This window comes from Patiria miniata, unplaced genomic scaffold, assembly GCF_015706575.1.
Source record: "Patiria miniata isolate m_02_andy unplaced genomic scaffold, ASM1570657v1 HiC_scaffold_13, whole genome shotgun sequence".
Lineage (NCBI taxonomy): Eukaryota > Metazoa > Echinodermata > Asteroidea > Valvatida > Asterinidae > Patiria > Patiria miniata.
The window spans coordinates 9,005,583-9,032,951 of NW_024037051.1; the positions used below are offsets into that span (position 1 = coordinate 9,005,583).

General features: G+C 38.7%; 1 protein-coding gene across 2 annotated transcripts; it reads left to right on the forward strand.

The window, feature by feature from the left end:
- Nucleotides 1-7,843: 7,843 nt before the first annotated feature.
- On the forward strand, nucleotides 7,844-27,279 carry LOC119721202 (myosin light chain kinase, smooth muscle-like). 2 transcript variants are annotated; one of them, XM_038191137.1, is made up of 12 exons: nucleotides 7,844-8,062; nucleotides 12,585-12,609; nucleotides 13,939-14,238; nucleotides 15,387-15,419; nucleotides 15,781-15,865; nucleotides 16,373-16,472; nucleotides 17,036-17,139; nucleotides 18,953-19,094; nucleotides 19,808-20,001; nucleotides 22,362-22,514; nucleotides 23,900-24,017; nucleotides 25,142-27,279. In XM_038191137.1, exons 2-12 carry the CDS (start codon nucleotides 12,600-12,602, stop codon nucleotides 25,190-25,192), a joined length of 1,290 nt encoding a protein of 429 aa, XP_038047065.1. In that variant the 5' UTR covers nucleotides 7,844-8,062; nucleotides 12,585-12,599; the 3' UTR covers nucleotides 25,193-27,279. The 2 variants fall into 2 exon arrangements, with proteins under 2 accessions (XP_038047065.1, XP_038047066.1); XM_038191138.1 differs by lacking the exon at nucleotides 7,844-8,062 and adding an exon at nucleotides 11,320-11,916.
- The last annotated feature ends 90 nt before the right edge of the window (nucleotides 27,280-27,369 follow it).

A 27,369-nucleotide genomic window follows, 5' to 3' on the forward strand; every position in this document is an offset into this window, starting at 1 on the left:
TACAGGCCCATAACCAAAAATGTGATTCAGAATAAAAGCAGATCTTCCAAAACCCTCCCTCAGGTTGCATTGGGTACTTCTACCCCCATCCCTTGGGTTGGATATATTTCCATTCTTCCCCCCCCCCCCCAAATTGATGGGTTGGATACTCCCCCTTCTTTCCCCTCCCCAAGGATTTGTTGCATACTTCCATTACCCGCCCATAGGATAGGTTGGTACCTCAATACCCCCTCCCCAGGACGGGATGAGTACTTTCTCGCCCCTTCCCAAGGATGGGATGCATGGGCGTCGCGAGGGGGGGGGCAAGGGGGGCACTTGCCCCCCCCCCCCCCTGGAAAAGCAAAAAAAAAAAAAAAAAGAAAGAAAGAAAAAGAAAGAAAAAAAGAAAGAAAGAAAAAGAGGCGCGAAGACAAAGTGGTGTAAATTTAATGAGTGGGGGGGGGGGCCAAATGTCCCTGCCCCCCTCTAAAACTGATAAATCGAGAATGTGTTGAGAAATACAAGCATTTTTTGGCAAATTTTTTTTTGCCCCCCTCTAGAAAAAATCCTGGCGACGCCCATGATGGGATGGGTACTTCAATACTCCCTTCCTATAGGATGGGTTGGGTACCTCAATACCCCCTCCCTAGGATAGGATGGGTACTTTCCCGCCCCTTCCCAAGGATGGGATGGGTACTTCAATACCCCCCTTCCCAAGACGGGATGGGTACTTCAATACCCCTTCCATACCCCCTTCCCAAGGATGGGATGGGTACTTCAATACCCCCCTTCCCAAGACGGGATGGGTACTTCAATACCCCTTCCATACCCCTCCCCCAGGATGAGTTGGTTACTTCCATGGGCCTTATTCACGAGTCAGCCATATTAAATGGAGAGTGAGTATACATTTGTAAAAGCTTCATTTTTGGAACTTGTGTAGAGAAATGAAAGCAATGACGTTACAAATTAATACCAGTCTGTTCTGATGAATAATTTAGAATTTGTTATTAAACATGGCCTAATGTTTGAAGCCACATTTAAAAAAAATGAATGTGGGGCAAGAATGAATAATTAGTCTGGTACCATCCCATTCAAAAATTCACAATTTATGAAACACATTCAGGGAACACAACAAAAACGGTTTCCTCTTGAATAAGGTCCATCCCCCTTACCCCAGGATGGTTGGGTACTTCCATTATCCTCCCCTATTATGGGTCAGGAACTTCTGTATCCCCTCTCATGGATGGATAGGGGAGGGGTACTTCCAAACCCCCCCCCCCCCCCCCCGAAGGGTTGTTTCTTTCAACGATTCTGTTAAAGTAGTGGATATAGATTTCACTAGGCTTCTTTATATACAAATCCGGGCACGTTATTGCTACAATTGGAAGGCCCCCTTCAATGGAGAAACCGTCGTGCACAGATTATCTGAACAATTGACCTATCACCGTTTGCGAGTTAGCCACGCCCCTTAGACAACACTATGGAAGTTTTGTACGTTAATGTTTGTTTGTCTCAGATTTTTTGCGTTCCGCGTCCATTTGTTTATCATGTAATTGGACAATGTTTCACAAGCTGCGTTGACGCAATTTTAATGCGAGGCACAATGCTTTCGCCATTGATGGGGTCGATGTGATAGAATTGATGGCGTGCCCATAGATTGGTCTATAGGACAGTATTGGACAGGCAAATGACCATATAGGGCCATATTAATGGGAGTGGATGCTTTCACTTGGCTTTGGTTTTCAAGTGGACATTCATTTTCTAGTGTCCGAGTCTTTCTCACAACTGTTCTAAATCCCATGGAATACACATAAATCTTGTCCACTAATACTCTGAAGTCCATCACTTGGACAATTTTTTTGCCACTGTGAATAATAGGTTAAGATATGGGGGCCATTTAATTAGACTATCGGGCATGGTAATGTTAGAAATGTTTGTATGATCATGGGATAGAAGCTATGTTTGGGATTTTATCTAGTTTTGGGAATCTACTTCATTTTGAACAAAAGATATGTTGTGATAATTTCATTTAATTTTACGGTAACCATTCCTTACTCATAAAGTCAATTCAAAGACACATCTTCACCAAAAAGCAAGTAAATGTTTTTGATTGCAATAACATATTTTCAGGTAGTTTACAAGTAAGATTTTTCCAGACAAATTTTTTTGGTTAACAAGTTCATTGGACAACATGAAGAGTGCCACCACGGTTGTGGATCAAGATTTGGGCACAGGGCCAGACTATCACCAGGGGTAATCAACTGAAAGGCAATGGACTGAAAGGTCGTGGGCGAAGTTCAAGAAAAATTACCAAATGAATCCGTCATCATTCATGGCTTTATGATAAGAGCAAATGAATACAAATTAGATGTATTGCCCAGACCATTATGTCTTCTTCCCTGACTGTTTCCTTTTTGAGTGACAACATCTAAGACGGATAGAATGACAGTGCTTGTGACTTGGATTGTAAAGCTGTTTAGTTTGTTGTGACTGAGCAGTTCCCGATCATGTAGGTTCAGATTAAACCCCCCTCCCCCTTCCATCCCGACCCCACACCCACCCCCACCCTCACCCCAATCCCTCCCCCCCCCCTGAAGTGTCAGCTTTGGACATAGTGGCTCAGTCAGTCAGAAGACAGTCGGCTGGCCCTTCCGTTGGTGGATCCGGGGGGGGGGGGGGGGGGGGGAACGGCGGCCGTGCCCCCTTCCACCCCCCTCTAAAAAAAAAAAACCCTGAACTTTTGTTCTTCTTTAATCAGAGGAGTGAAGACACATTCTCCTTTTTGAAAAAAAAAACCAATACTCGATATCTCTTGGGGGCCACCCCCCTGAAAATTTGGTTGTGGATCTGCTCTGGGGCCCCTCAGGTCTAGCAAAAAAGAAAGCCCCGCTCCAACCCCCCCCCCCCCCCCCCCAAGCCAAAAAAAAAATTGAAACAAAAAAAATTCCTTCATTTTTTTTGAAAGATGCCCAGAGCAGAGGAGTAAGCATGTACAAATCTCATTTGGGGGGGGGGACATATCACTAGACCCTTTCTAACCAATAAACAGTTCAAAAGTAACCCCTGCCCAAATTAGGGCCCAATTTCATTGCACTGCTTAACAGTTAGCAGAAAAGTTGTGTTTACTATAGCAGAAAATTTTGCTGATCTTAAGCACTATTTCATGCCATGAATGTGCTAATGGTTGCTTGAGCATGGAGATGTCTATTGTTACTTCACTGAACAAGCAACTTTTTCCTCTGAGGTAAATGTGTATTTTGCTGCGCTCACTATGAAATAGATGGAGGCTCTGCTAGCAGAAAATTGAAACAGTTGCTCCTGCTGTTGTGGTTGAGCAGTAGTGTCCAGTAGGTCCTTCTACAAGCTCATGGGTGAACTGTGACTGAACCTATCAACTTTATCTGCCACAAGGGACCACACACACTTCATGTACATTTTTTTGTAATTTGGAGAAGGCTGGCATAAGTGTGGCCCAAGTGTGGACGAAGTGTGCCTGCTTAAACATGATACATGTAGACTGCCCTATTGAACAGGAATGTGTTTAGTTTAGTTGGGGGCTTGTTTGGACACTGCTTTAGGGTTTTGTCAACAGTAAGAGCTAGTAGCTAGTGAGGGGGTAGGGAAGTTTAACAAAAAAACATGACACCCCCAACAAAAACAACAACAACAACAAATCGCGAGGGGGGGGGGGGGAAGAACAGAGGTAGATTTTTCCTGGTATAACCGGACTCCAAATCCGAGTAGGAGTACACTTTAGAAGAAAAAAATTCACAGCCGTCTGACAAATTGAAATTTTTGGGAACAAATTTTGTCACACCCCATGAAAAATGTCTCCCACCGAAGAGATCATACTCACAAAAGACGCTTCATTTTCGGGTTCGCTTTTAGGGAGAGCTTTTCTAAATAACTTCGTTTTCTGTGGAAATTCTTTTTGGCGCACACCAGCCAATGGGCCTGCCAATCTCTGCCATATATTTTTGTTGATAAAAAAATCCTTTTCCTTTTTTTTAACACTGAAAAGAAAAGACCCACGCGACTAGTTTTTTTCTTGTTCATTTTGAATTCATTTGAATCTATTCCTGTACTTGAAACTTGTGGTGATTTTGGTGGTAATTCTGTGGTTGAAATCACAGCAATCAAATCTCCCTTCCACTTTGAAAAGAAAATCAAAGTCAGATATTCTCTCTTGTTATGATTACCAACTAGAAATTATATATAAGAAATTTATTTTGAAATGCTGTGTATCTCTTGCATTCTCAATTCAAATTCTCAATTATTTGTGTGATTCAATTTTGTGATTAGTTGAAGATGTCCAAGCTCGCAAAGACTGTTAAAAATGACAGTTAAAAATTTGATTATAAATTGCAAACAGCAGTTTCCTTGACATTAATAGATGATAAAGTCTGCTTATCCTGCAATGCATCACTTGGGGGGGGGGGGAGTATTCCTGATTGACCATTTGAACTTTTACACGACGACTCTCTTAAATTCTGATTGGTCCGTCTGGTGTCACGCCATGGATGTGGAGGTCGACCCTAAAGGGTCGACATTAAAGGTGGTAAGGTTTTAGACATGTGCAGTACATCAATCATGAGCGTACAGGGTGAGTCAGAATGATCTGGACCCAAGTTCACCAATGTTTTTTAGCAAATAGAGTATATTGAGAAAAAAAATGAGTGTTTCATATGAATGGTTATTACCTTGTCTTCCACAGGAATTTTGAATTTTTCAAATAAGTGGCTGTGATGAGGAGTTATGCCATTTTTATTAAAGTGGCTCATTTTCCAGTCTGCACCGGAATTGGTTTTGCCTTTTTTAATTGTGACAATAACTTCAAGTGAGTCAGTCACCTCGACTAGGTTTTTAGTTGTTATTACACTGCTTCGGTACACGATTTCAATAAATTTGCTCCACGGAACCGTGGAACCGAGTGTTTTGTGTTTTTTGTTAGCACTTTTCCTTCAAAATGGTACAATGGACATACATGAAACTTTCACCAAAAATGCTCAAAATACCAGCCTATAACATATCTTATTTGCACTTGTTTTGATAATTGCTACATATTTGTTAATATTTTCTTTAATTTGGGTCCAGATCATTCTGACTCACCCTGTACGTCCTCCTGCCATTGCCTGATTTCTGGCTTTTTCCCTATAACATTTTGACACCATACATGTGTTTGTACTTCTTTATTAACACAAATTTCAGGCAGAAATGTTGGAGTCCACTTAACATCCCTGCATCATGTGATCGGATTTCTTTCTTTTCAATTGGAGAATGAATCTCCCTTTAAACTTTAATCGCTTCTATGCCTTCCGTTCAACTAAAAGTCAAACCAAAAACTCTCTATATTTTTTGTGTGGAAACTGCCACAATAAGTGGTAGATTACTTGGCCCTTTTCCACTAAGCTGCCATGCCAACAATAATTTTTTTGAGCTGGAGCTGACAGAAGTTTTACTTTGAAAACAAATAATAATAGTAATATTTTATTTTTACCAAACTAAATGTGAAATGTACACATTCATCCCAGTGCTGTTTCCTAGCCATTTGCTTTGTATGTAAATGTGCTAAGCAATTTTCCATGTCCATGATGCCAATGTGAAAAGCATTCTCTGGAAGAATGTACTAAAAGGTCATTGGTCATGCTCTAAATACTTACAGTAGATAATGGGTAACATATTTGGCTATATTATGGTCAAGGTGGAATATAAAAATAGAACCATCATTGTAAACAACTTTTTGTGTCAGTATGAGATGAGAATTTTAGCAACTGTGGATTAGGGCCAAATGTTTAGCATCCCTGTCCGCTTTCTTTTTGGAGGCCGCCTCTTTAATTTTTTTAATCGGAAAAAAGAGAAAGAAAAATGATAAATTTGAATGAGTGACATCATTTTGGCCGCTTTGTCTGTTGCATCTAGCCCATATATAGCTTGAATAGTGGTATACCATTTCCTGAGTCCTAGTGGCGGCCATTTTAAAAAAAAGCTGGCGGGCATCTTGAAAAATAGCCCGGCCAGTCATTTTGGAAAATGGGTCGGGTGGCCATGTTGGAAACAAACAAAAAAAGGGCCTCCTTTTTCCTTTTTTTCCAAAAATGCAGGATGCTAAAGATGCTTTTTTTTTTTGCCTAATGTACATGTACCTTATCCATTGTTTTATGTCATTCTTTTTTGTGTATGGACAAACTGCAAAAAACATTGACACCAAAATCCTTGAGTTTGGCATGTTTGGGGATGACCTTTCAATAATTGAAGACTGGACATGCACTGGGTTTGAACAGCTGGTGGCAACGTTGACACATGCCATGTCTCAACATCACCAACCAGTCATTTTTGTCCCGGTTGATTTGGATTCTATCTTTAAACTTGGCCCACCCGAAATATTTTAGGCATGTTGGCGATCTGGTAGGACATAAACAGTGTACCCCTGTCGACTGGAACACTAAGATTCAATAAATCAGTCGTACAATTATTCCTTAATTCCATAATAAACAGATAGGGGCTATGTTTAGTATCACAGTACATGTTAATTATAAACAACAGGGTTTCAATTTTGCTATATTCACAAGCAAAGCTGTGTACAAGTGAAAAGAAATAAAATTTATATCAATCAATGAATCAATGATTTTATGTAAATATTTTAATGAATATTCACCTATTGTGATGGTTGATAGAATCTTGTAACTGGTGAATAAAAACTCAAGTAGGGCCTATTTGGTGAAAAAAAAAACCCAGAAAAAAATATTATTTCATTTAATTATATTTGATGGTAAAATTTAATTTTGTTCATCACCATGTCATTAATTATGAAAATTATATTATACTAGTAATTAACTTTTGGCAAACATAACATGTACACAAGAGAATTCTTAATTTGTTCAATAATGTAACTAGTGTTTTCTCATTTGTTCTCAGATATAGATCCGTGCTATCCAAGACCTTTAATAAATAATGGTGTTACTCAGCATAATGCATCTCTGATATCACAAACATCCTCAAATGACCCCATTATCGTCCTGTTCATTCAACACCAAAATCTACTGTCTGACGATTCCGTGTCAAAACACCAAATTATAATGAAACCCTAGTGTGTGTATATTCATTTTCTTCTAAATCACTATCAACATTAAATACCACTTTCAACCCGTGTCAAAATAGTGGTGGGAGACCCCTGGCAGCTGCCGTACTCTATTTAGCATACTCCCCACATGCTTTCCCGTGATTGGCTAAGAGTTGAACTCCTTGACCATATATGGTTGTGAATGCCAGGCATACCAGGAGGATGGAATCTGCTATGTAAATGGAAGGGGCTCGTGATGTGGGAGAGTTTGAATATCTCTGAATTTTCATTAACGATTATTTACATGTACATTGAGCCTTTGATGGTAATGTTTGTCCTTTCTCCAGTTTTATTTTGAGCAGAATGAAACTCAACTCTGTTATCCATCTTAAGAGGGGCTTTCATTTAAATACTTTTTGAAATATGCCCTCCCAGTTAAACATTGCAATTAAAAAGAAGTATACTAAGTCGGTAACATTTTATTCACTTAATCAACACAAACTTATCCCTGTAAGTTTTGTATACTAACTTCCTCAGAAATACAGTGCCAAATTATCCAAAATATCTTCCATGTTTAGCTTGTAAAATTTTGATCTAAGTTTACATGTGAATGTAAGAATATATGGCTTGTGTATTTCCACATATCATTGACTGCATGTTCTGCGGATTGCTTGTCTTAGACATGTTTGTTTGTTTGTAGGTTTTTGCCATTGCCTCAGGGCTTCCCGTTGCAAGGAGGGAAAAAAAAGCACCCTGCAATTCTTTACTAAGCCTGCTCTTTCTGCCTTGAACCTCCCATGCAGACTCCATCTGCGAGCTCCGGAGTTGGGAAATTACCCATGATCCTTTGCTGTCCAGGTTTGGCCAGGGACATCTCTTACGTATACACACAGCTACAGATAGGGGGATGCTAGCCAGCGTGTACATGTAGCTCAGGCTTGCAAGCAGAATTTTTGTCATACTTTTATCACGGTGTGGAAGGCAACCATATTGGATGCTGGTACTTCTCTGCTGATTTTTGTGGTGAGTTCTGTCTTTCAAATCTTTTCCATATTCTTGCCATTGTTGGATAAGAAATTATTCAATGCTTTTGTCTCATTTGTTTTTTAAAGTGTCTTTTTGTTACTCGGAAGACTCTTTTTGCCCCTCGGAAGACATTTTGATAAAACAAATGGTAAACCGAGGATGGTAATAGTGGATGGACCTTTCGTGCACTGCTGAAAGGAATTTGAAGTATGCTGCATCATGATGCCTGGCTATGTCGTGCCTCCATTTTGAAATTTGTAATTGGACGAACAGTAATACATTTTGTATCTTCCCGAACGACTTCTGTCCAACTCTTCTCTCAAAGTTGTCACCTGCATTGGCGAAGGACTATTTGTTGTGTCGTGGTTTTTCTCCTCCGTTCATAGCTGTCGCTAATTTGCTTAAATTATTTCAAAATTGATAGATGTGTTTGATGTATGATTTATGCTGCTTTAAAGGTTATTGGGGGCTCATTGCCAATGTTGTATGATTCTTTTTTGTGTGTGACTTTTTGAGGGGAAGGGGTAATCTGAAAATTACATTAAAAAAAGCCGAGTTCAACAGCTGATGAGTTTGTAAATGTTCTATTGTAAGATTTATTGATTTAATCTATTAATAACGTAATGTTTATCCTTGATTATTTTTAGAAGTCCTCGGTTGCTTTGACTATGTTCAGTATTCAAAGCTTGCTTCTATAATATTTCTGTTTGAACATAATATTTGATTTCTTATGTTTCATTTTCACTGCAAAATAAAATTAGTCCGATTCTTTTCAGTGTCTCTGTTTGTTTGTGTGTTTGTTTGTTTGTTTAATTCAATTTGTTATTAACCTATAATTAAATTATAAGTGTACACTCATACTTACATGTTTTCTCTTTTTCAGGAGTATGGTTTAAAAAGCACAGGTGAAGACAAATTATTTAGGGTATTTTTTACATGGCTTTATTTACTTAAACTTAATCTAGTCCTATTCGTTGTATTGTTGTATTTTTTTGGGGGGGGCGTTTCCTGAAAATCAACAATTTATTCAATTATTAATTTGAAATATCCTCTCATTTCAACTAGTGTATGAAAACAAATTGTGTAATCCTCATTTGTTTCCGGCATTTTTTACATTTTCTACTCAAATTTCTGTACAATGCAACAGCAGTGATATTTCCTTCAGTTATATTCTAAGGACTTACATGTACCTTCATTTTTTGAAACATAGTTTTCCTTACTCTGTATCTTTACTGAGTACAAATCATACCAAAATTGAATCAATCAATTTTGAAATAGAACCTGAACTCTTGTCGCTGGTATGCATACCAAACTCTTCATTGCACACTTTAAATTGATTCTGAAGTTTCAGTAATTGTTTGTTCAATTTGCTCTTTTGTTTTAGGGTTTAATAATATGTTAATTCCTGTGAGTGTTAATTCTTGAGACATAAACAGGGAAAAAAAATATCACCCTGCACCAATGCAGGTTCAAATAAACAAAATTTGGACATTTTCACCAAATTTTGAATTTATTAATGAATACATTTTCTTTCAAAGTTACTATTTTTTCTAATCTTTTGAAAACAATTATCAAAAAAGAAAAGAAATTATTGCGATTACATCCCTTGAAAGTTAGGTATTCTGTTTCACCGTGCTCCTTTATGCAAGCCCCCTACCACAGCTGGCTATGCAAGGCATGCAACCGCTGTAATTCTAACCATCAAACCCATCAACATAATTTCTCCGGCAAACTAAAACGTCTGCTCTTACTTAGGAATGATAGAAGTCAAATTGAATTATTAATTCATCATCACAAAGTAGTTACAAAAACTGCTTTTGGTTGTGGAAGTGTCCGAGTAATGTTAGCTTGTCTTTGTTTTTGTTTTTTTCTTAAGTTCTTCAAGGTTTTGTGTGTTTCTGTGTTGTTTCACAGAGTTTTGCATAGGGCTGTGCATTTACGGGTAGTATGAGAACCGGGTACCTGATTGAACAAAACCGGGTACCCTTGAAAGAAACCCGAATTTCAAATCTCGGAAGTTGCTGTTTAGATTGTTCATAAAGGTCCGCACCATAATACTTCCACATCGGTGCGCCAATACAGCAAGATACAAGTGTGTACAGTGAGCTTAAATACAGCTTAAATACCAGCGTCATAAATGTGAAATATGTCTTGTTTTCCCATGTAGCCTGGTTTTCATTTTGACATCCTCCACAAATGACATTCGAAACCTTTCTTTGTTATTGTCTGAGAAGTTACTTGATAATTTGTCAAGTTGGTTGCGGGTACCCGTTTCCTTAATCTGGAACCGGTTCCTGACATGAACGGTCGGGTACTCGGGCACCCGGTTCCGATGCACAGCCCTAGTTTTGCATTATAATCAAACCTTCACTAGTCCTTAACTTTTTAAATGTTGTGCCTGTAGCTCTGCCAGGTTTTCCAAAAGTAACAATTTGAAAGAAAAAAAACCAGAGGATTTGTTGCTAATTTCTTTACCCCATAATATCCAGCTGCAGCGATCAGTGTTTAAATAATTTGACCCAATGGTGGTAGAACTGGCAAGTTCTGGGTTTGGATGAAAAAAAAAGAAGACTGTGAGGGTTAAGTCTGTTTTGCTGTACCGTTTTACAGTTGCTAAGTTAGTGTGAGTCCCTTGAAAAGATTTCCATCATTGAAAGTTTTGAAATAAAAACTTCATTTTTTTTCATGTTTAAAGATGAAGGTTGTTCCATAAATTTGGGGTTCAATTATTTTTCGTGTCCCTGCTACATCTGATATAAGTTTTTGTTATTTCATGACACATTCTGTATTTCCTTACATCTCCAAAAGTGATTGTGTAAAGCTAAATACCTGCCAAACAAATAAAAATAGTTTGAAGACAATTTTAATGATACTTGCGTGGCAAATTGCACGGGTCAGGTGTCACAGAAACAAAGAAAGTGTCATACTTTTGGACCCCAATTTATCGAATGACCCATATCTCATAAAGTTTACTACTAGCATTTCCAACTTGTTTTCTATAATTCTATATTTGTTTACACATCTGCATTTGTAACTCCGACCTTCCCCTTTAGTATTTGGGAACAAACAACACATCCAGATTGCATTAATTACCCCCCTGGTTTTTCCGAGGAAAAGCTTGTGGGGAGATTAGAGAAAAAACATGCCACGAACATTACTTGGGTCGGGAACTACGTCAGATGGTAAATGCCAACCAGGGTGATGACGTAGGTCGTAATATATCCCTCAAGGACTTGCTCTCTGTGGGAGCGAATGGTTAGGGAGCATTCTGCACTGGCCCTGCATCCCATATGAGATTGCTGCACCTTAAGAATCTTTCCTCCGCATCTCACTGGTACCGGGATGTTCCATTTACTCTAAAGGGGGTTTGGTTAACAAAAGAGAACATCTTTACCGACTATTTTGGTTTCCAAAGATAAGATTAATATTCAAATCAAAGTTATGGAATGATTAGTTGTGTTTGTTTTGGTAGTTTCAATGCTCGGGCTGTACTTTCTTGAGACGTGCCGACATACGTTATGGGAGACAGCGTAAATTCTCCCCCTCCGGGAAAGTAGGCCCTGCCCGTAAGATAAGAGATGCCTTTATTTTTTGTCTGATGGAGACATAGGATTGGACTGATATCTTAAGCTGCTTGTGTCTTCTTTCCGGCACTGTCATCAGAAAGTAAATACCAGAAAAGTTTGTCTTATCAACCAAGAACACTGCTAATGATACAAACACGGAGATTGTGGTCTCCGGGAGTATTTGTCTTGCTTCCAATCGATGCGAACTTTTCTGTGGTGTTGGAAAGTACATTGATGTTCACTGGATAAACAAATTGGGCTGACTGTCCAGGGAAGTACAACTTGGTAAGAAACGAGCTGTTTATAGAAATGGAAATCGATCATCGATGTTTATACAGATCTGGAGATATGCATATTGTGAATGAGAACTCTGGCGTTTCTTCGTGTAATTGATGCCCAACGTCACTGGATGGAAAGTAAAGGGATTTTGCAGTCTTTGGTGAAATGATGGTGATTTCTCGATGGAAAGTCTCCATGAGATCTTGAGCTATCAAGGTTTATGGTCACCCCTCTGGCCTATGTCAAAGGTTATCAAGGAGTTTTGATGGCGACAGCGTTACATGACGATAGTGTCTACTTTTCGTAGATTATTCAGAATTGTGTTTTGTAGCTTTCTGTTCATCTGAAACTGGCCCAAAAAATGGGAACCAGATTTTGGCAGCAGAGAGACTGTACATTGTACGTTGTTGGGTGTTGTGTATGTAAGGATTCTTTAGAAAGTTTGAACTCTGTAGTGAACACATTTATATTTATAGTTGTATTACTTAAAACTTTTAAGGTAAACAATTAAATTGGCGTCAAAACCTGTTTTCCTCCAATCTTGTGTGACTTTGGACTATAATAAACTGTTGTTTTTCATTTTTATAAGTAACTATGATTTAAACAGCTGTAATTGTTTTATTGAATTGTCTCTTGTTTTATTGAATTTTTCTCTCCCTTTCTCCCTGCTGCAGTGACAAGTAGACACCATGCCTGCAGGTAAGCTATACATGTCCGGTCCCGACGAATCAGTCGTCAACTCCCGACGGATCCGATCTTAATATAGAAATTGTTTGGCTGAACAGCTGTTGAAATATCTATTTATAGTCGAGCTATGCACTTAATATATCCGACACTTATACCTTGAGTCTATATCTATCAGCTGTGACATCTTCGAAATGACACAAATATCAACGAAGGGAAATAACTTCCGGCTGATGCACATTTTAAAAAATCTTCTTCCTGTTTAAAGGGAAGATACAACATTTGCAAACATCAAAGAACGGAATGATCAAATTGTCACGTAATACCTTACTGAATTGTTAGGGAATGACAGTCTAAAGCATCCTTTAAAACCGTGGCTCCTGGTGTGCTGTCATTTTCAAGAAAAAGTGTATTTTTCCAACGCTGGTCAGCCGACCAGCGTCCAAGAAAACTGGGGTTTTTTCAAAAAGTGTTCCTACTTTTTCATATTTAGTTATTCTGACTTTTCTTTGCAATTGATTACACACCTGTGAAGGGGTTCAAGCTTGCTAGACTTATTCTCTGACCTTGAAATTCCCCAAAGTGTATTAATTGCTCCGTTTCATCTTAAGTGGGGTCAGGGAACCAGACTACAAGAATATGATAGGTTTTCTTTTTTTTTTCAGCATCTACAAGCCCAAAACTTGAATTAAGTCAATTTAACAATATTTTCTATAACGTACTTATCCTCCAAATCCATTTATTTCTGAAAATTGCAGCAAAAGCAAATGTTGTACATTCCCTTAAACAGGATTTTGTTTTACCTTATTGGTCACTTCTACTTGGATACGGAAGTGTTTGTTTTCATTGTCTCAGTTATTGCTTTTGTGTTATGTATAGCACATGAACTTGACAAAACTTTTAATAGCACTTAAATGATTGATATTAATCCAATGATACTTAATGGGGCTGTTCCCAATATATCGAATACTCAAATATTCGATCATAAACCAAATATTCAAATAGTTTTTACCAGTTTGAATATATATATCAACCCTGAAGAGCAAAAAAACCCCAGAAATCGTGTTTATCAACATCTAACAATGTAAAGAGGATGAAATTATTCAAAAATGGAATCGTTTTTCTGGGGCTCAGGCTATTTCCTGGCTGTTTTACATCAAAACAATTTTTTCATTCAATTGTTTAAAGATAATAAGTCTATTCATGTCTGATGAGGGGACCACAGACACTTTCTTAAAATAGCAATTTTGTATTGGTCAGTTGGGAATGGCAGAGATTAAGTTTTTTTTCAATTTTTGAAGTAAGTTCTGCTGATAATACATCATTGATACTGTCCACTCTCAGAGGCTCCGGAACCCCCTGCCAACAAGCCGTACGCGGCCAAGGTCTTCAAAGACATGGTCAACTTGGTCTGGCCGGGGACGACGTACGATGGGGGCAGCATCGTGACCGGCTACCAGGTAGAGATGTGCGAAGACGGCAAGAACAACTGGAAAGTGCTGACTAAGAACGTCTTCAGCACCAGCTATGCCATCAAGGGGCTGAAGGAGAACTGTACCTACAAATTCCGGGTCTGTTGTGTGAACGCCGTGGGCACCAGCAAGCCTAGCATCATCTCAGAACCTATCATGACGTCAGAAACAGGTACAGATTTGAGTCAAAAAAAGCGAAACCCAAATGTCGGGACGATTGTTTTAGTGAAATTCTGCATGTAGTACTTTGACAATCAAGGATATGAAAGCCCAATTCATAAGCTTTCTTTTAGTACAAGAATCATTCAAATCACTCATGTACTTTTCAAGTTACAGAATGTTAAACACAACCACCGTTTTAAAGTTCTGTCCACGGATCACAAAAAAGGTGTGTGTTCTTTCAGCAAAACAAAAACAATTCACACACATCCCTATGGTATTTTGTTTTCGTTTTGCTGAAAGAACACTTACCTTCTTGTGATCCGTGGACAGAACTTTAAAACGGTGGTTGTGTTTAAAATTCCATTACTTGAAAAGTACATGAGTGATTTGAATGATTCTTGTACTAAACGAAAGCCTATGAATTGGGCTTTCATATCCTAGATTTTGAAATGGCTACATGCAGAACTTCACTAAAACAATGGTCCCGACATTTGGGTTTCGCTTTTTTTGACTCACCCTGTATACTCAGCACTGTCTGAGTGTTTGTAAGTAAAACTTTCACAATCTTACATGGATGGTTAAGTGGTAAGACGTCTGCACTAGTGGACAGGAGGTCGTGAGTTTGAGTTCTTGAAAAACGTCCTAAATAGCAATGAGTATACAGTGCTTATAAAACTGTGTCGGTGTGTGGTTAAACTGATTATTGAATTTACATCTCCTCAATGCTATTAAAACAAAAATGAAATCTATAAAACAATTTCATCGTCGTCTTTGAGGAAGAAAGTAGACGAAATCATGTAGGGTTTTGTAAAGGGAATGTTTTGGATTTCAGCAGATGGGAGACTAGGAATTTCCCACTTTACATTCAAATAGATCAATTCTTGACTTTTACTTCCAATGAAAGGGTCCTGAATTGAACTTTATACGCTACTGCAGCGGGTTTCGTTACACATGAACCTGAAAGGAGAAGGGTTTTTTCCGTTACAAGTTGCTCAAGAAATGAACAACTCATACAGGAAAGTAGTTGAGCGTAAATAAATCATGACTTATCAAAGCCTTTTTTTAAAATGTGATTATGGAGATTTTGTTGATTAAAATAACCAAGTTTGTATTTGGAGGGTAAATTTTAACGTTTCTCTGTTTTCTTTGTCTTAAAAGCTGAGGATGATGTTGATGAAGAGGATGAGCCAGGTTTGTGAATTTTCTTTTTCCTTTTATCTTTCTCTCGTTTTCTGTAATATTGAGCCATTCTTCCTCTTTCTATCCCAACATACGTGTAAACTCTTTCTTCAAGAATTGAAGTTTGTCTTTTGAAACAACCGGGACTGATTAGGGGCCAAAAAATTCAACTGTTTCAGTTGTTTAAAAATGACTTCAGAATCTAGTCAATGGAAAATTAGTACATAAAGTTTGCCCATCTGGAACCGAATTACATTTGGGCTGACTTGAGTCATTTTGAATACATCTTGATTCAGCACAACTCTGGAACGCGCTGTCTGAGAATTGTCTAACCTTTGTGAGCTCATTAATATGAAGTATTTTCCACCTTCAGATGAGGCCGCATTTGAACAGAGGAAGGTCAAAGTCAGAAAAGAAAATGTCAAAGACATGTACGAGATAAGAGAAGAACTTGGAAGGTAAGTTGAGGAAAATGGAAGATAGAGTTGAACATGAAGTGAAGTCAGGCATTTATCTACAGTTTCCTTGACATGAAACAACTGAGAATATTTCTATTAATCTTGGTTCAGATGCCAGTCATCCGCAGGTTAATTCCTAGCGAATGCCGGTATCTATTTATGTATACTGCTGAATGCAGAGAAGCAAGTGGGGGTGAAGTAGCTTGCCCAAGGACACAACATATGGCCAGCAGCTGGATTCGAACCCCTGACCCTCTGATCACGAGTCACAAACCCTAACCGCTAGGCCCCACTTCCCTGTAGCTTTTAGAGTGAAGCCTAAAAAATAGAAACAGGCCTTAGTTCAAGTTAATCACTACATTATATTTTTTTTTCTCAATGTAGGCAACAAATTAGTGTCACCTAGATTTAAGTGGTAGTGTATTGAAGTTAAGGAGTGTGGTACTAAAGTGTGAACTTCGTCCGTCTTTCCATTGTGAATAATTTCTGGATTCTGATTTTCCTCAGGGGCAAGTTTGGAACGGTAAACAAGTGTGTGGAGAAGAAAACAAAGAAAATGTTGGCAGCCAAATTCATCAAAGCCGAAAAACCAGCTGACAAAAAAGAGGTAACTCTGCAATTTAAACTTTTCTTGTCCAATTCTTGTGTTAGATTGACACCCTTTTTGAGGTCATTTCAAACCAAATTATTCCAAAGATCAAAGTTACATACATGTGCATGAACAGTTTAACATTTGACACAGGAGTGATCACATCAAAAGATCAACTATTGATCAAAGGTGGCTCCAGAGTTAATTCAATGGAAATTACTATTTAGTCTTTCTAGATCTACCTGAATTGCTCGTAATATGGTTTAGTTTGATGCAACACTGGAATGCCAGTATGAAACCGGCGTTAAAGTTTAAGATTTTGTTGTTGTTTAGATTGAGACCAGTATTTTCTGATGGAGTTTGTCTCCTTAGTTTTTCCTTCACAAGATGAAGATAAACTCAGGAAAAAAAGGTCTATTTCTTTGTGCAATTACAATTCATTCAGGCTTTTTAACGAAGGAACACTTCTTAAAAAAAAATCTGCCTAAATGCTGCTAGTCTTTTTTGTTTATCCAATTTCGGTCAATTGAACTTGTTTCACTTTGTCAGACATGGTATGATTTGATTTTGTATTTCACCAGTGTGAACATGAAATTGAAATCATGATGGTTCTACAACACCCCAAACTACTTCAGCTGTACGACGCATTTGCTACAGGAAACAACATGGTTATGATTCTAGAATAGTAAGTTAGTGTCTTCTTGTCTTTCAATGGTTATGGTTGCAGACAGTGTTGTAGTTGAGTATTTTTATCTGAGTACAAAGTACTGCCGAGTACCAAGCTATAAAGTACCAATACAGAACGTGTACAGGTACCCGAGTCCAAGTACTTGGACCTTCGAGTACAAGGTTTGCAACGCTGGGTATGAGAACTTGGACCTCCGAGTACGAGTTCTTGGCCCTCTGAGTACAAATACCAGTACTTGGGCCTCTAAGTACAATTACAAGTACTTGGGCCTCTTGAGTACAAATACGAGTACTTGGGCCTCCGAGTACAAGTACGAGTACTTGGGCCTCCAAGACGAGTTCTTGGCCCTCTGAGTACAAGTAAGAGTACTTGGGCCTCCGAGTACAAATACGAGTACTTGGCCCTCTGAGTACAAGTACCAGTACTTGGGCCTCCGAGTACAAGTACGAGTACTTGGACCTCCGAGTACGAGTACTCGAACCTCCGAGTAAAAGTATGAGTACTTGGACCTCTGAGTGGACCTCTGAGTTCAAGTACTACTGGAGTACTCAAGCAAAAAAAAAAAAATCTCAAGTACTGAGTGGAATTCAGCAACACTGCATAAAAATAGGAAGATTTCTCAAGTCCGTTCAAAAATTCAATTACTCGAGTTTTCCTCCAAGTCCTTATTTATCAAGTACGATTACTTTGATGATGGAGTACAGTATCTAATGGTGGAGTCCAAGTACTCTGCTTCTCGAGTACGAGTACATTGAGTTCGAGGCTGAGTGTTACGATATTGGAGTATGAGTGCGAGTACAAGTATTCTCACAAAAGTACTGAAGTTGTACGGAGTACGAATACTGCAACACTGGTAGAAGATGATGACGGCTTTGTGATGGAGTCAGTCACAAGTCGTCACATGTCACTAAAAGTCAATCACAAGTTACCCAGGTTAAATTGAAGTTGTAAGCTTTTTACATGAACTTTGAACAAGCCATTTCGTTGACGATGTTCATCCCCTGTTGAGCTGATTGTGATTGTCTTTTTATTTTACTTGCAATTTGACTAGCGATTTACTTGTGATGTACTCAAATATGTCTAAAACCCTGATTTATGAGTCTTACATCATCACTGTAGTCTTTGCTGAGATGAGATCAATTTCCAGACACTTTCAAAAAAATACAGGGTGAGTCAAAAAAAGCGAAACCCAATTGTGGGGACTATTTTTCTAGTGAAGTTCTAAGCACTTTCTAAATCTAGGATATAAAAGCCCAATTCATAAGCTTTCTTTTAGTACCAGAATCATTCAAATCACTCATGTACATGTACTTTTAAAGTTACGGAATTTGAAACACAACCATCGTTTTAAAGTTCTGTCCACGGATCACAAAAAAGGTGTGCGTTCTTTCAGCAAAATGAACACAATTGACACACATCCCTATGTGATTTGTTTTCGTTTTGCTGAAAGAACACTTGCCTTCTCGTGATCCGTGGACAGAACGTTAAAACGGTGGTTTTGTTTAAAATTCCCTAACTTTAAAAGTACATGAGTGATTTCAGTGATCGTTGCACGAAAAGAAAGCCTATGAATCGGGCTTTCATATCCTAAATTTTGAAATGGCTACATGCAGAACTTCACTAAAACAATGGTCCCGACATTTGGGTTTCGCTTTTTTGACTCGCCCTGTATATGGTACACTGTCAGTTTTATGAAAGCAATGATAACATGAGCCTTCTCCCCTCCCCTTCCAAAAAGACTTCTTTCACAAAGAAAATAAGAACTTGGAGTCCAGAACTACAGTCTGTCACAACCACTTTGTATTTACAGTGTATCAGGAGGTGAATTGTTCGAGAGGGTCATTGATGAAGAGTTTGACCTGACGGAAAAGGAAGTCACTTTCTTTATGCGGCAAATATGCGAAGGTGTTAAATTCATGCACGCTCAAAAGATTCTACATCTGGACATGAAAGTAAGAATATTTTCTCTTATCCAATTTTAAATAATGAAAGGTTTGCGGAATTTCTCAACTAAGAGAATGGTTCTGAACAGAACCAGAGGTATAAACTCATTTATTCGCACATGGTGTTTCCGCAAACCTTTCATTATTTAGTATCTCCACCATGCAAAGCCTCAAATCTTACTTATCCAATTTTGTAAATAACGAAGTAGAGTATGCAATTTTTTGAAACTCTTGTGTTTCTTTAGGTGGCGAAACAGCTAATTTCTTTTTCTGTTTTGTTTTTTGTTTTTGTTTTTGTAAATTATCACATTTTCAAGTAGCATCTAGAAGTTGTTTGTTTAGTTTAGTTTCCTTTTTGTTGCACCATGATCGCCTATATCTTTAGTTGGACGAGTGCGCATTATAAATGTTTATTATCATTTTCAGACCTTGATGAACTAGATCCTCAAAATAATTTTCATTCATTGGTGTAACTTCTATCAGTTTTAATCAAACAAGATTTGAAAGTTTGCATGGCGGTATTGTAAACTAGTGAGTGTGCTCTGATCATCTGCGGACGAACAGAGCATACTGATCAGAACGTCAAGTTTTTCAACCGACCAGTTCTTTTCAGAATCACACATCTTCTCAAAAGAGACTCTTCCACATGGTGTAACCGCAAACCCTCACCAGTTTTAATCAGTAGGTTATCTTTTCGATTCTGTTCTATTTCCTTCCTACAGCCAGAGAACATCCTATGCGTACGGAAGAATAGCAATAAAATCAAGATTATAGATTTCGGTCTCGCTCAGAAGATGACGAAAGGCTTGAAAGTGTCGTGCGGTACGCCAGAGTTCTTAGCTCCTGAAGTTGTATCATATGACGAGGTCGCCTACACGACAGATATGTGGTCTGTTGGTGTCATCTGCTATGTCTTGTAAGTAAAACAATGCCATCAACATCACCACCGCATTATCACTATCAACTCCTTCACCACTATTACCACTGTCAGTGTTGATATCACTATACAGGCATGAGATTTTTCAGACTTTTGTCTGAAATCAGACTTTTTGAATCTGAGACAAAGACACCAGTTAGGCCCCCCCCCCAAAAAAAAATGTCGGTCTCTGGTCAGCGCGCACGTCGATTTTAAGTACCCCACCTTGTCTGTACAATCCAAGCTTGAAGAAAAAAAAAGAAAAAAAGAAGCTGCGTGGCCGCGTCAATTCCGGAATTTTGGTCTGACCAGAGACCGAATTTTTTTTTTTTTTGGCCTTAGAAAGAAGTGTATCTTTCAGACTTTTCATTCCATTTTCAGACTTTAATTTTTTAATTGACAATCTCATCCCTTATTATAGCACCCAGTGTTGTAGTTGAGTTCAAAAAATGTCCTCATAGGTCCGTCAAATTAAAGTCCATCTCAAGTCATCCATTCCCGTGTCAAGTCACAAGTTATTCAAAACTGTGCCAAAGGCAGTCCCCGATATTTAATTTACATCTCCCTGAGGCAACTTTCCCTCGCCTTGATTGGTTATGGTACCTCAGATTCGAACCAGTCAATCAATCCTGGCAAGCTCGGTGGTCAAGTGGTAAGACATCTACTAGTAGGTAGGAAGTCATGGGTTTGAGTCGACCCGAGTAAGACTGTGGAATTTTTTTTCGTGCAGTCTTGCAAACAACACTGAGAAAACAGTGATTATAAAATTATATCGGTGAAGGGCGAAAAGTAATTTTGAATATGTATTCCTTTGTCATTGCTCATCCCCTGTTACTTGTGTATGGAATTGTGACTGGACATGTGATTTACTTGGGACTGCAATTTGACACAGTTCACTTGGGGAGTCAGGTTGGTGTAACTGTACTTTCCCCGCCTTCCACCAATGTGACCCAGGTTCAATTCCTGCCTGGGCCAACATGCAGAATGGGTTTCAGCCCCTTCGTGATTCCGTGAGTTTTCCTCAAATTTTCTTCTTGAGTTTTCCTCCCACATCTAAAACTGTAATTTCTTCTCTTTGTCTTCTTTGGGACCCATGGGAGACCAGTGGATTCCACTGAATGGGCTATCCAGTTAAAGCAAAAAAACGAACAAAAACTTGTGACTGGACTTGTGATGGACTTGACTACAGAACTGTTTAATAGTTTTTTTACTTTTAAGAGTCATCACAGTTGCCACACCAACATCATCATCACCACGATGACCATCACTATCTTCGCATTCACCAGGGTACTCTTACCCATCATCACAACATCATAATAGCACCCTTATTGATGTGATTTCAGACGTTGTGCCATTGTCATCATTTTCCTCAACTTCTCTGCTTTAAACTAATCCAACTACCTCAGTCAGAAGTCATTATTGAGGTGGTATCACACTGACCCACAAGTACTATGCGTGTACCCATGTCCTCCTTTGAGGAACAACATTAAAGATATAGTCCATCATTTGTAATTTTTGCATTTTGTTCGTTTGAAGCAACAAAAGTGTTCAAAATCTAATGAAGGATACTGAACAACTAACCTGATGAAGTTTCAGCTCAGCTTCAGCTGTATATTCCGAGATTCTAGGATCTCGATATTCTAGGATCTCAATTTCAAATCAAAAGTTGCTGATTCTTGTTTTGAATTGGGCCTGAATTCAGCGTCTGAGACACGTTCTCACCGTGAGCCGGTTGCAGCTATACGCGATGTCGCGCACTGATCCAACGAATTATAGCAACCGCGCGCACGTGTGCCAATGCTTGCGCGCGCTTCGCCGAATAACAAAACGAACTACTAATTTAAATTTTCCTACGGTGCGTCTTAAGACGCACTGTTGGAAAGGCCTTCTTTCGTTGATTACTTCAAAATGACAGCTTGCCAGAAAGAATAATTTCACAGGGAGTTTAGTCCACTTACTATCTTTCAACCAAGTATGTTTTTCAACAATAATTACGCCAGTTACTTTTCGGAGGACTGCAAATGATGGACTATAGCTTTAATGGCTCCTAATAAGCCAGTTCTGTATTTTAACTGCGCATACGCACAATGATATGGGTCACGGGTCATTCAAGATAATCAAACGCTCATCAAAGGCGCATGAACGCGCTAGGAGATGGTTGCACAATGCTCGCGCGTTAATTACGAGCCGAATGGGCGTTCAAGTAACATCCCATAACAGCACGTCAGCGATTTTATCCCGAATGACCTTTGACCTGGACTACTTCATCGAGATACTGAACTGGCTTATTGTGTGTGATGAATTTGTACATGATCCTTCCACCCAGTGTCTTACATGGATTTCTTGTCAATTCTTCTCAGATTGAGTGGTCTCTCGCCATTCATGGGCGACAATGAAGGAGAGACAATGAGCAACATTCTCAAGGTGGAGTGGGATTTTGACGACGAGTGCTTCGATGACATCTCAGACATGTCCAAGAATTTCATCGAAAATCTGCTGAAGGAAGACAAGTCGTATGAACATTGTTTCTTTTTTTGTGTTTGATTCATTTATTGTTCATCCGTTTCATTTTATTTGGTAATAGGGGGGTGCTTGTAATATAATAGAATGTCGGAGTTGAGTCAAGTCTGATGTGATTGATGAAAGACTCAGTGCCTTGACTTTGAACAAACTAAACAGTTGGATTGTTTCAATGTAGAGTTTAAGATAAACAGTGTATGGGAAAAAGTGATCTTGAAAAGACGTCCAAAAGGTCTCGGAAAGATTTTAACTGTCAGTAACAGAATTTTATTTGAACTTGAGTGTTGATCTCAAAAAAATTTATCTCAGCATTCTATACATCAAATAATGACAATCTGTAGCATAGTTATTTGACTTATTTTGTCTCAGAAAATCTAAATAATGGATAAAAAAAAGTGTTTTGAAAGTCTCAGACAGGTCTCCACTACAACACTGATTTGGGGTGTTTGGAAAACATTTTTTTTTTCCGTTTCGTGTTCTTCCCCCCCCCCCCTTAAATCAATGTGCATGTTGAGATAATGTCTTAAAATGGGACACTCCACTAGCCTCCATTTTGGAAGATGTAAGACTCGTATCAGTGAGACATTCCAGAGTTGCGCCAAACGCAAAGTATTTGGGGCAACTCAGCTTGATCCAAATAGAATTTGGTTACTGACAGGTGAATTTAATGCAATCCATTTCCAATTTGCTATTGCGGTGTCTGATACCAAGACACTCTGGTCGAGTCCTTGCAAATGACAGCAGCAGTCAATCATTCAACAATCATCATGCGCGTGTTGTTGCTCTTAACTGCTTCAAAATGTTAAACTTAACTCAAATCTTTGGAAAAATTCAATTTGCTGTGATTCTTGAGCGTCAATCTGAAAGGCGGTGTGGGACTTTTTCTTGATGGAACTCGTTACCTGAGATACTTTTTCCTTCATCCCAAGCTTTATATTTTTTTTCAAGAGAAGCTCTGGATTCTTTGGAATCTGTTATCTTTTAAACTTATTGCACTAATTTGGTCTTTAGTGTTGTGCTTTTGCTGGCCATTAAGCTGAAATGCATGTGGAGTGCTGTGGTTCAATGGTTACGGTGTTTGACTCATGTGCCACAGTACCTGGGTTCGCCCTGGTGGTGCTTGTGTTCTTGAGCAAGATACTTCGCCACAATTGCCTCTCTCCGCCCAGGAGCATAAACAGGTACCCATGAGAGTTGAGACCGGATTGTGCTGATCTCGAGCTGCTGCAGAAAAATGGTCTCAAGGCCTGATGAACAGGGGTAATAATTGTGAAGCGCTTTGAAACCTTTGGCATAAAGCACTATGTAAGCACCACATTGTTATTATTGTTATTATGATGTTCACCTTTTTGCTGTGTTTGTATTTGTCTTGCACTAGGGAGAGAATGACGGCAGATCAGTGTCTGAACGACGATTGGCTAAAGAAGGAGATCAAGAGCACAGCATCCCTGTCCAAGGCTCGTCTCAAGAAATACGTCATCAAGAGAAGATGGCTGGTGAGTGTTAAACCTCATCAGGGGGAGTTTAAATGATCAATCAGTCACTAATCTGCACATGTGGGGCGCTGTGGTCCAATGGTTACGATGTTTGAATCGTGCGACGTGGTACATGGGTTCGATCCTTACCGTAGGAACATGGTGCTTGTGCTCTTGAGCAAGGCACTTTACCATTATTGCTTCGTCCTTCGGATGGGACGTAAAGCCGTAGGTCTTGTGCGTTGTGTAATGCACTTTAAAAAACACAGTAACACTTATCACTAAGAGAAGGGGTTCGCCCCGGTGTTTTTGGCAGTGGCTGCAATATGCGCCGCAGCACCTTGTAAACCTTTATATAAGGTGCTACATAATGGGTCTCATATTTCTCATAAACTTCATTTACCTGTCTTTAATAATAGACATAATTTCCAGTGCCTTGAGTACCTAATTGTTGGTAGATACGTGCGCTATATAAGACTCCGGTATTATTGTTATTAATCTGTGTCCTATTTGAGCGTAAGTGATCACTGCAGGGCAGTCTATTCTTTTAAAATGAAATCAGAATGAACTCAGTGCACAAGTACCCCCTCAACGGTAAGAAAGGGAGAGTTGGGGGAGACCACTGGTAGGGACATTTCGAACGCATTGCCGATGACGCCTGACGCTCACGCGAATGCACTATAGTTTTGTGCACATATAGTTTTGTCCATACTTTGCACCATACTCGCGCAAACATGTACTCTTGTTTTACTTTACTCCCGAGGACAATGCTTTGTGTTTTCCTTTGTCCCTGTAATATAACACTCTCCTATAGACTAAGCACACAAACCTACTACAGAGGACAGTTTTGAACAAAAGACCCAACTCCGGAGGCCTGAACGGATGTGTTCTCTCTTTGTGTGTCTGTCCTCGGGGGCTATGTAGAACACGTACACACATGCGCACATTGTGTCTTCCACCCAACCACTGGGCTCTCAAAAGAAGTCAAACGGTGTCCGCTCTTGATCGTGCATGGAGTCCATAGAATTCCATGGTGAAGGGTGAAATCGCGTATATGCAAATTTCCATCAAACTGATGCGAAATTCCACCATACGTGACGATTAATTTCACTAATTCGGTTTTCTTTTCCCTGTGTGATTTACAGAAAGCCATCAACGCCGTCCGAGCCATGATACGTGTCAAAGGCATATTATAAACACTAGACTTGTGAGGCAGTCCTTCGCTCTGTTTCATCCAAGCTGCATTTTGTTCCAGAAGCTCAGCTGCCACTCTGCACCCAGTCTTTGCCCCGCTGTCGTCATGGCAACTGTTGTCACAGCAACTGCAGCTCGGCATTGTGGGACCTTTCATTCTAGACATTTGGCCCCGGGCAAGCCTTTTGATTGGCGGATAGCAGATTAAGAAAAACAAACAAACAAATAAAACAAAGTCCAAATGAAGTACTCGGACAAGTCATATTGTATACACATATCTTTGATTGATTTTTTTTCTAGTAATGAATTTAATTGTACTCCCAATTTTGACCGTATTGTCATTATCGTCATTGTCAATTCATAGAATTATTCATATACATCATATACAAATCAAATGTCCACCAAATGTATGCAAAGAAATGCCTTCTTTGGAGAAAATACAAATCGCGCCATGATTTATTTCCCAGAATAAGCTCCATTCAAGTGTTTGCAGAAGACAAACATCTTTCAAGCAAATGTTTTCCATAGAAGAAATTTCAGAAGAGGATGTTGTATAATGGTAAAAATGGAACAATTTCAATAAATTTCCCCGTCCAAGTGAAATGATGAGTTTTTCTGCTTTCAAACTTTTACTGTGATCAGCTTGGATATGGGATTGATTTAATAGAGGAGGAATCCTTGACAATTGTACAAAAACTGTGAAAGATTTTTAAACACGTGTAAAATGTCCAATATTTTGTCATTCTTTGTAGATTTATAGAGCTGTACAAAAAAAATCTAATTAAAAAAATGTAAAAAAAAAAAAAAAAAAAAAAAATTACAAGTGGAATCCAAAAAAAAAAATAGTTAATGGTTGGTTTTGGTGCAAATTTGAAATAGAAAGGATACTATGGTAGTACACCAAAGTCGAAAGTGGTGGAAAAGGCGTATTTTGTACTAATTTTCCACAAAGAGGTTGCTTTAATGCTGACACTTTTATTTCTCGACTTTTCTTGATATTTCAACTTCCATCTGGAAAGACATCCCGCAGTTTGGGAAGTTGAATTTGGAATAAAAACATAACAGGGCATAACCAGCGTTAGTGCCTTGTAGGGTTATGGTGAAATATATTGTTGGCGAAATGAGTGTTTTAAAACAGATCTGGCTTGGGAACTGCTAGGAACAGGAAGAAATAACACGGATAGTTGAACTCGCCGAGTTTTTGTGTGTAAGTGCCAAATTTGTTGGTGCCGACACTAATACCTGACATCTAACAGTTCATTTATTTGTAACGAGGCATTGCTGATGCATCGTGTAATTCCTAATGTCACCCTACTATTTTATACTCCCCGAATTGATTTTGCTAACATTAGCATTACTTGGTACGTGTATTCTAGTGGTATAATCTGGTGTGACCATAAAAGAATACCAAAAGTTATCACATATCTCGTGAAGTTCAAAGAACGGTGTGCATTTCTCAAAAGGTAGTTGTCAAGCAAAAACTTTCAGAAAATAAGAAAAGGCATTGTTTGTCAGTCATTCAGCATTTTGCTAAACTTGGTCAGATATTACGTGTGGTGGTTATATTTAAAATTCAAAAACTTGAGGCACAGTATCAAAATTTGTCGATAATTCCATCATATTTTGATTCATTGTAGATAATTTATTATAGCGAGCCGTGGTCTAGTTGTAGTGTGCAATATTTATGACTTGTTTACGACTGTTTCTTCAAGTAGAATCAAACATATTACAGTTATCTCTGGCAAGATAACCCTTTTTATCTCTGGAAAGATAACCGCCATAAAGCTATATTCTAATTTTTCTTTTTTTATACCAAAATTGATAGGTATTGCGGTCAAAGAATGACATCGAACCAACCCTAACCAAATAATTCAAAACATGTTCATTTGAATGAGAGAGTTAAAGGCGATTGAGAAAATAAATTTATTAGTAAATGTCATCTTAATAACTGATGTTGGTGTTTACATTTTCCATTTTGCTTGTGTCATATATAATCTGATTGGTTGTTGGTAAACAGTGATTGACTGTGAAGGGTTTGTGTGAAATGTCTTCATTTAAATCCTGATTTTGATTTATATGGTGAAAAAAATATTTGTTGAAAAAAAAACCAGAAATATCTAACCGGTCATTTGAAACAAATTAATTGAACGAATCGGATGAAACATTGGAATTTACTGAG